Genomic DNA, 9,544 nt, shown 5'->3' with positions numbered 1-9,544 from the left:
TCGCGTCCGCACTCCCCTGCATGGCGGTGAGTTTAAGACCTTCAGCTGTTGAGATCTTGGCACTGCTCTAACCAGATGTTTCCAGCCTTTTCCAAGCTCGCAGTGGATAACGTGGCAGGCGATATAAAATCACCATCTTGCAGCCCACCTTCTAAACAAGTAATTCAATACCAGGTTTCCTCAGCAATTTAAAACTTCTTGTTAAGAAAAGGAGCCCTGGACTTGCTGCCAAAATGTCTGTTAAAAATGACCTTGAAGAATGGCCCAGAGTGAGGGGGGGTGTAACTTTTTTCTCCTGCTGTCACGAGGGAATGTGTATGGAATAGTTGCTTAGGAAAGTCTTTCTGAGAAATAAAATCACTGATGATCCTAATTCTATTGAGATGATAGTCAAGATGCCACTATTTTATATTATCAGTCACAGCCCATAAATGAAAATAAATAAAATCCTGAGAACTTAAACACTGTCAGATAGTTACTGTTTTGAAAGCCAGCACTTGTCAACAATTACTGTACAGTGTTATCTGAGAAGCACTGTCACCCATATATTTAGAAACTGTGGCAGCTGTTTGCAAATCTGGTAATCATTTTTAATCACCAGTGGTTTATAGACTAGAGTTTTGTTACACTTAATATAAAAGCATGACTTTTTCCTTTCTCCTACAATCATCTAAGACTCACTTGAGTCTCTCCTGTTGTGGTTTAACCCCAGCCGGCAACTAAGCCCCACACAGCCCCTCGCTCACTCCCCCCCCCGGTGGGATGGGGAGAGAATCAGAAGGGTAAAAGTGAGAAAACTCGTGGGTTGAGATAAAGACAGTTTAATAGGGAAAGCAAAAGCCACGCACGCAAGCAAAGCAAAACAAGGAATTCATTCACTGCTTCCCACCGGCAGGCAGGTGTTCAGCCATCTCCAGGAAAGCAGGGCTCCATCACGCGTAACGGTTACTTGGGAAGACAAATGCCATCACTCCGAACATCCCCACCTTCCTCCTTCCCCCAGCTTTATAGGCAGAGCATGACATCGTTATGGTATGGAATATCCCTGTGGCCAGTTGGGGTCAGCTGTCCCAGCTGCGTCCCCTCCCAGCTTCCTGTGCACCCCCAGGCTACTCACTGGTGGGGTGGGGTGAGGAGCAGCAAAGGCCTTGACCCTGTGTGAGCACTGCTCAGCAAGAACGAAAACATCCCTGTGTTATCAGCACTGTTTCCAGCACAAATCCAAAACACAGCCCCATACTAGCTACTATAAAGAAAATTAACTCTACCCCAGCCAAAACCAGCATGCTCCCTAATCTTTTCTCTCCCCGAGCCTTGCTACAAAAGAAGAAATTAAGAACTAGACAATAAATGCATTTCCTCCTGCCCCAAACCTTTTGCAAAAGGAATAAATTTTGAAGTCTCAGAAATGTAAAGGAGGTTGCTTGTAGTTTCTTTGCATTATGGTTTGTACACAAACATACTAAGGCCTCACTGTAGCAGTCACTAAATAAAAAAATACCATGTCCTGCCCCTGTTCTCGGACTGCGCTCTAGCTGGGCTTTCCTATCCAAGAAGTCAAGTCTGCTGCAAGTCAGGATCCGGGAGCTAGAGCTACTTACTGCAGCGATAAGGAATGGAACCCCAAATGAGTCTCCAGAAGTCAGTGAACCAGTGGGTTGATGAACACTGCTGGAAAAATAACCCTCCTTTTCTCTTCTCAGATAAAGACTGCGCTAATCGCTATCACAGGCTGGACTGTGCAATGACAGAGCTGAAAATCCAAAGCAGTTAATGCCCTGTTAGACCAGGAAACGTAACAGAACCAAAAACACATGTGAGGTACTCCCTGGGAAAAAAGGCAACCTATATTGTAACTGGGTTCTATGACATTATTTGAAAGCATTAGAAAGCTACAATTGTATAATGAAGTTGTGCCTAAGACCCACTCCAGGACAAAGTACCGTACAGGACTACAATCTGGTTAAGATTACTTTTGTTTTGGCTCATCTCAAAGAAACAAACATCTTTTTTCTTTTTGATAATTTTCTTTTGCATAATTTAAAGTACAGCATTCAAATTAGTCTTCAATGTGTACAGGAGCAACAGGATTAAAAATTGGTCTCTCCTTCTTTGATTGTATCTTACCATAATTGACTTCAAAGTCTTTCTTAGTACCATTCAAGCTTTCTAGAGTTCCACTCTTTATATCATAACCCAAAGCAGAGAGTTTTTGAATTCGGTACCGAACAATTTGCGTTGTCAACTCCAGCACCATTGGTGTCTCTCTAATCTGCGCTACAGAAATTCCTTCCTTCAGTAGTCCTTCGAGTCTTTCTTCCAAAACTGGAACAGAGTAGTAGAGAAGGGCGGGGCATTTCAGCACTAGCTGTTTTAATTCTTGATCACTGCACTTAAAGACATTTTTGGAAAAAAGCATACTCTTCTGCATAGTAGTAGAAGTAAGTTGAAAAATGAAACCTTTCAGTTTGGACAGCAGCTGTAGAACTTCATGGTCAGTGAAATCATTCTTCTGGAGAAATTCCAAGTTCTCCTGGATTGCGGTGGAGGTATTTAATAAAATAAATGGATTTTGGCTTAATAGCTTCAGCATCCAGATCTTCATATTTGCATCAGAACCTCCTAAACTTAAGTAATTTCTTTGTAATGTCTCTATCACGTTTTTGTTTTTCTCCACAGGATTATAGAAAATATTGGGTGCGCTTGTCAAGAACCTGGTGATTATATTATTCTTAAGTCCCAACTCTTGAAAAAACAGTATGTTTGCCTTCTGGTTCTCATGATATTCAGTAGTAAAAAAAGACTCTGGAAATTGCTCTATTAATTTAATCAACTGTTTTTCATTCTGGCATACTAGTTGCCATAGAGCTCTTTGAGAGTTTATCTCTGCAGGGGTGCGGAGAATTGCCTCTGGGCAGCGTTCTAAAATGTTGGCTACAGCAGCCTCATCTGCTCCCATTTCTTGTAAGATACCAGCAATTTCTTTAACGTAGGCCACATCCTGGAGAAGGACCCATTCCTTTAGTCTGCGTATTTTCTTAATGTCAACTGACAATCTGTAGAGACTCTCAATGGTTTTTTTATTTTCCTCTCTTGACTTTGTATCAGTTGTGTAAGTCGAATGTATTGGGAAGCTTCTATTCACTACTTCAGTCCATACTGATGAAAAATTCAATCCCAGGTTACAGTACTGAGATCTTGCCAACAGAAGAGTAAATGTATCTTTTGCACTGTGAGCAACTCCTCTCAACATCGTGGAATTCAGCCCTAGGGAGAGAGAACAACTATAAGAAAACACATTTAAGGCACAAGTTAATGCTCAGAGACATTGATATTTAGACTGAGCTGGCGTAAGAAATTACTCTCAACAGTGTTGTTTGTTATTAGCACAAAATTCAGCTTTCACACGAAAGCGGGGGGGGGGGAAACATACTTTTGAAAGGTTAATGTTCTGATGGATGCCTCACTGGAACAGTAACATGCAGATGCAAGACACCTGATGTGGGGGCAGCACTCTGTCCATATAAATGCTTGCAGTCATACAAGAACGAAATTGTCAGCCATTTCCTGCAGCTAACATTGTTATTACATTACAGCTTACTCACACTATACTAGAAAAACGTTTCATGCAATTTGACAGTAATTCTACTAAATCATCTAAAAAAAAAAGCAGCTTAAATATCTTTCTTAACCCTTCTGAATGTATTTGCTTAACTTCTCAAGCATTGTTTGGAGCGTGACTTGCTCCTTCATGTGTCAGAGACCCCCCTGATGCTCCTTTGGCAGCAGTTCATAGTCTAACTGCATTTTGAAATCATTCTTGTTATAATTAAGGAAAAAATCACTGAAACCTTTATGTGTTTTTCACTAGCTGAGTCTGTTAATTGGGTTCTGAATAAGCACACTGGTATTTTGGAGGAGGAAGCAAGTACACGGTAACATCTTCAGGCCTTCACTTGCCTCTTCCAGTACCTACTTTGCTACAGCTGCCCTTTGCCCTGACGCCTTATTTCTGTCTCCAGGTCACTCCTGTCGTTTGCCAGCCACCCCCCAGCAGGCAGAGTCCTCGCGCACCCCGTGGAATAGGCGCGTGGCTGCGCTGGGGTCCACACAGCAACCATAGGGTAGCTGTGGGTAACCCCGCACCCCACCTTTGCTCAAACTGACTGCCAGGTATCGCCAATAGCAGGTGCGCTGCCACCTGCTCTGCAATGGCCAAAGGAGCCACAGCAGCCAAAGATATCATCGAGTCTATCTTTAACTTCCTGGGTGGTGTTTTCATAACAACCTTTTGGAAGCACAGAGCGTGAAAGGGAGAATTGCTGGTCTGTGAAATACTCGCACAAATTGCTGCTGCCGGTAACGTGCCTAAAACTCCTCAAATTGAACATGAGAAAAAAAATACAATTTGTGCATTTGACAATTCTATTTATAGAGTTGCTTTCACCTCTCCCAAAGTATAGCACGCTTCAGAAAGTACCTACGTGAGCATTAAGTTAAATTATTTTTTGTTTTTTTTTTTTTTAGGAGAGAAGACTGTTATGATCATGCAGTCTAATCTACACAACAGACCAACAAGCCTATTGCAGGAACAATATATTGCAGGAACAATATATACGGGACCCCTACAATCTTCCTTATAGCCCATCTTTTAAGAAAATATGTGGTTTGTTTAGATAGAGCCTCTATCTACTTGCCAGGTAAGGTTGTTAAATATTTTCCATTTTCCATGGTAAAATACTTTATCTCAAGAAAGTGTACCTTTGCTTTTAAGTTGATGTTTTTCAGCTTCTAAAAGCTGGACTCTTGTTATATTACTACATCATAAACTAACAGAATAAGACATAATTTCCTATATGCAAGCTTATGTTATTAACAGAAGCTGTTTATTGGTAACTTGTTTCTTAGTATTATTTCAAATCTCTGAGGCAAAATCTGATTGCCTAATGAAGCTGCTTGTGTCACAACCCCGAGGCTAATGATTTTATCTTCATAAACTTTATGACTTGAGAAGTGCTGTCCAGCAAGCTCCACCACAGAACATGTGATTTTTCCCCATAGCCCCGAAAGCACTGTAAGTGTAGGTAAGTCTTTTCGTGTGCTGACCTTTTCATGTCCTGAAAAAGTGACTGTTTCATGGGGACTGCAAACTAAAGCCTCTCCTTCACAGGGAGCGACACAACCGCCTGTGTCTGAGTACTCTGAGCAATTCTGAATTTAGTGGGTCCAGTCAGAGTAAGTAAATCTCTGAAGGATCAGGGCTTTCTTCATTAATGCTTCAGCTCAGCTGGAAACTACCAGCAAAATAAAGTATTGTTAAAATTGGTTGAGATGTCAGATGATATTTCCACATAAAAACTGGAAAAATAACTAACCATGGCTTTTACTTCAATGTGTAATCCAGCTGTTAAACAAAACTGCCTTGTGAGTAATGCAGTCACTTAAAATAGTCATTTTATCTATTACAGAGCTTTTAAAAAACTCTGATATAGTAAATTCTGCTCTTCCAAGATCTGAAATGGAAATGATTGTTATGTTCACTTAAAAGAAGCTTTATCTTGTCTGAAAATGTTTGACATCGTAGTCATTTTTTTTCCTGTTGTTAGTGAGGATCATCCATACAGAAACACAAAATACTATAAAAGCAAGGAAAACTTTATTTGCTAAACCATATTTGACTGGGGTACTCAGGAGCTCTTGTAAAGCACTAAGCAAAATACAACATACAAAATAAGATGAATGGATTTTAATGCCATGGTGTTTTATAAAAACTCAGAAGATGATGAAGAGTTATGATTTGGTGTATTTCAGAGTCCATAGATGACAGTATCACATTTGCAGGGTATGTAACCTGTTCTAAGAGTTCAGAGTTCTCTTAAAGCTCATGCTGGACTACTATTCTAATATGCAGGACCCTGCTGCATCTTTTTACATACTTGTATAGCTATGGGGGTAGTAAATCAATTGAGAGATTAAGAAAAAAAACAGCCAGCTTAGATGAGACGTTTGCTCTCACTGCCAGCAGCACCCTCTTATCGTCAGGTGTCATAACAGCAATAAGGAAGTGAACTAATGTCTACATGGAAGTTATCTGTGACTCTGCTTGCTAGCACACTTGCAGTGACCTATATCTACAGAGTGAACGTGTGTTATAAGTTTCATTATTTAATGGGACTCCTATGTATATCTTCTATAGGACATGGATACTAGGATCAACTGGCTGATTCATCCCTTTCATTCAGAAATTTTGAATTTCTGAATGTGTATTTTGAGACTCAAATCTCGCTTTTCGAAAAATTAGCAAACCAACCTCTTGCTTATGTTTTATTTTTCACAAAGTCTTTCACTGAAGAGAGCAGTAGTACGACTACTACTGTATGCTGTCACTACCATTCCTATTACAGCAAACTGCAGCCAGATCATAGTAGGCTGTAGAGGATTAAATGAAACCATTAAATGCCTAGATTGAACTTTGAATTAACCACAAAGAGTAGGTATCTACCGAGCAGAGAGCAGTCTAGATAGGTGAATAGCTTGTGAAGAAATCTGGAGCGGTAATAGGTAGCAGTTTTGTAGATTAATGCATAGTAAGAGTAAGCAGTCACACTTTTGCACTTACAGACAAAAAAATGAATCTCTGCTTCTGCATTGCTAGTAGAAATGAGGTAAAGAAGGATTACAAAAATACACTAAACCAACATAAAGCTTTCTAGAAAAAAAACTACGGAAGATCCTAGGATAATCCAGGCTGGAAGGGACCTCGAGAGCCCAAAGCAGGGTCAGCTATAGGGAAAGACCAGGCTGCTCTGTCCAGTCAGGTCTTGCAAACCTCCATGGATGGAGCCCGCCCAGCCTCTGTGGGCTGCCTGTTGTACTGCTTGACCATCCTCATGGGGAAAAGGCTTTTCCTTACATCTAGGAAACAGGTTCAAAAAAAGCTTAAGGGAGCATAGCACTATTTAAGCCAAAGGTCATGAAGTGGTGTTTTTAGTACAGAGAAAATGGAAAGCTAGCCAGCAACCACAGCCTGGTTGCCTACCGGCCCGGCCACCTGGACGATCCCCATCCGCACACCCCCTCTCCCGCTCGGGACTCCGCTTCGGGCTGGAGGGGCAGGAGGAGGATGGTTCCCCGCCGCCAGCACGGGAGCTGAGTGTGGGAGGCCCGGCAGGGCTCCCCCGACCCTCGCTACCAGCCAGCTTCTGCCGTGACTGCCGAAGTCACCCGGCAGGAACGCCACTCGCGGCCTACAACGAGGACTCGCGCCTGAGGACTTCCTTCCCACCCAGGCGCCATTTAAACAACACGCGGCTCCTCCTGCATCTCGCCCCGCTTATCTTCGCGCGTCCTCATTGTTATGACACGGCCGCATCTGTCGTCAAAGCACGGGAGGCCGAACATAACACGTCAGCCGGCCCGCTAACGGCCAAGGTTTCCCTCACCGGCCCGTGCTCGGCCGGGCCGCCGCTGAGGCACCCGCCGCCCCACGCCCCCAACCCCCGGCCCCGCGGCTGCTGTGAGGCGGCCGGAGCCGGCTGGGACCGGCCCGGCTCCCCGCGCCGCGTCTGACCTGGCTCCCCGCCGCGGAGCGCTGCGCCGCCGCGCTGGGTCCTACCACCGGTGCCGTCCGGGGGGGGAGGGAGGATGTACCATGCGGCGGGGAGGGGCGGGCGGCAGGGAAACTCCGCTGCGGGGCCTGAGCTTGGCGTGAAGAGCGGCTCTGACGTCCTGGGGCTGCGGCCCCGTGTGTGAGGTCACGTTCTTAATCAGGGTGGTAAATGCACGGTCTCTTCGTGATGCAAAATCACCTGAGGTTCTTCCGCTTGTTAAAAGAGATTTTGTTATGACTAGAAATAGTTGAAGGTGGTTGGATTTAAACAGCTTTCAAGAGAGAATTAGTGTAGTAAATAAAAAAAAAACTTTGAAAATCAATCATTTTGAAGTATTATGATATCAAAGAAATGAACGTTTTAAAATTAGGCTACTTGAGTGCCTGTGTTCTGATGGGGAGCAAATGATCCCATGGATTCGGTCAGGGAAGCGGTCTCTCCCCTGTGTTAATCCAGAACTGAAGTTGAAATAACGGCGCCAGCGAGGCCTTGCGCCCTGGGCAGCGCAACCGTTACCGCGCTCACCCCCCAAGACCAAAGCCCTGCCGCTCCTGGTACCAAACGTGTTGACCTCTGCAAAGACGCTTCTACTCTTTTTGAAAGCAGTACCCTGAAAAATCTCTTCAGGATCAAATTTGGGTGAGAGGCAATGCCGATTGGATGATGGGCATTACATCAGTGTATTTTCTTCCATACGATCACTGTCTTACATCAGTGTATTTTCTTCCATATGATCACTGCAGTTCTTACAGAGTAAAATAAAATTCACATCTGTAGTCATTGGATTTACAGTCTTTTGCTGGTGGTATTTCAGAAGTTAAATGAGCTGTGATGGTGAGAATCACCTTCCTCCATCTTACTTTTTTCAGCTGTATCTACTTTATTTCTCTTCTAAACTTAAAGTAACAGATCAGCAGAGACACATAAATGATTTCTAGACTAGAAAGATTTTTCTAGGTGTGTCAGGATTTTTTTAAACCGTGGGTCTGCACAATCACATCCTTCAGAGAGTGAAAATCAGTACTGGTCTCTCTGGGAACACTTCTTTTGTCAGCTCCATTTTCAGTAGCCTGTGTTAGATCTATCAAAAAGATCTAACGAAGAAGAGAACTGCTGCAGAAAGAAACCGTGCCCTGCAAACCCAGTTCAGGCTTGGTCTCCTACATGACTGCTGTTTCAAGAACAGTTAACAATGTTTGGGAATGTAGGTGACATACAATGATGTTAAAAATATGTACCTAAAAAACACTTCTAATTTGTAATACACAATGTATTGTATATGTGCTTCTTTATGTTTTTATCTTTTCTCCCTTCTAACTCCTCGCCACTCTCTTGATTTTTTGCGATCACGGTCTGAGCTATATAAGCAATAATGTTCTTTAAAAAAGTTATCCACAAGAGAACACACTAGTAAGGTTAACTTTTATGAGTTCCTTGATTAACTGTGATTCTATTTTCTTTTTCTACTAACTTGGAGAGATGCTTCCCTTGAGATTTAACATTTTAATTAATGTATTCTTCACCTTCCTTCCACTTCTAAATCAAGAACAAACCATCTAGCATGGTTCTATTGCTAGAGCGAATGGTGTTTTGACATAATGATATATTACAGTTGTTATTTAGTCTGTAGCAACAAATGGCTTATAGACTGATGGTTTTCATGGTTGCAGTTTGGTTATGAAACCGTAAGGTTTAGTGAGGGAGGGTTACTTCCACCTCAGTATTCCCAAGAAGGCAGATCAGTTGATGCTGGACTTTATTCAGGGCCATCTTCAGTGTCGCAGCCTTGTAAGGAGCTAGCAGGGAACATAAGGAGTATGAAAAAGTTTGAAATAAAAACTATATTGTGAGGTGACTTTAACTGAAAATAAGGAATCTATCTTCTTCAAAAATTGTAGAAATAAAAGGAGTTTGATGGAAAGTGGTCATTAACC

General features: G+C 42.6%; 1 protein-coding gene across 1 annotated transcript; it reads right to left on the bottom strand.

The window, feature by feature from the left end:
- Window positions 1-807: 807 nt before the first annotated feature.
- On the bottom strand, window positions 808-7,626 carry MTERF2 (mitochondrial transcription termination factor 2). Its single transcript, XM_075156697.1, has 2 exons — window positions 7,571-7,626; window positions 808-3,267 (listed from the first exon to the last, which is right to left on the bottom strand). The coding sequence occupies exon 2, from the start codon at window positions 3,251-3,253 to the stop codon at window positions 2,060-2,062; it is 1,194 nt and encodes a 397-aa protein (XP_075012798.1). The 5' UTR covers window positions 3,254-3,267; window positions 7,571-7,626; the 3' UTR covers window positions 808-2,059.
- Window positions 7,627-9,544: the final 1,918 nt, after the last annotated feature.

Source organism: Calonectris borealis, chromosome 1 (genome assembly GCF_964195595.1).
Source record: "Calonectris borealis chromosome 1, bCalBor7.hap1.2, whole genome shotgun sequence".
In the NCBI taxonomy this organism is placed as follows: Eukaryota; Metazoa; Chordata; class Aves; order Procellariiformes; family Procellariidae; genus Calonectris; species Calonectris borealis.
The sequence above is the reverse complement of the archived record's forward strand: the minus strand, read 5'-3'. Positions and strand labels throughout refer to the sequence as shown.

What these genes read in the sequence shown, in the direction of transcription:
- MTERF2 (XM_075156697.1), bottom strand. Translation starts at nt 3,253, where the DNA reads ATGTTGAGAGGAGTTGCTCACAGTGCAAAAGATACATTTACTCTTCTG.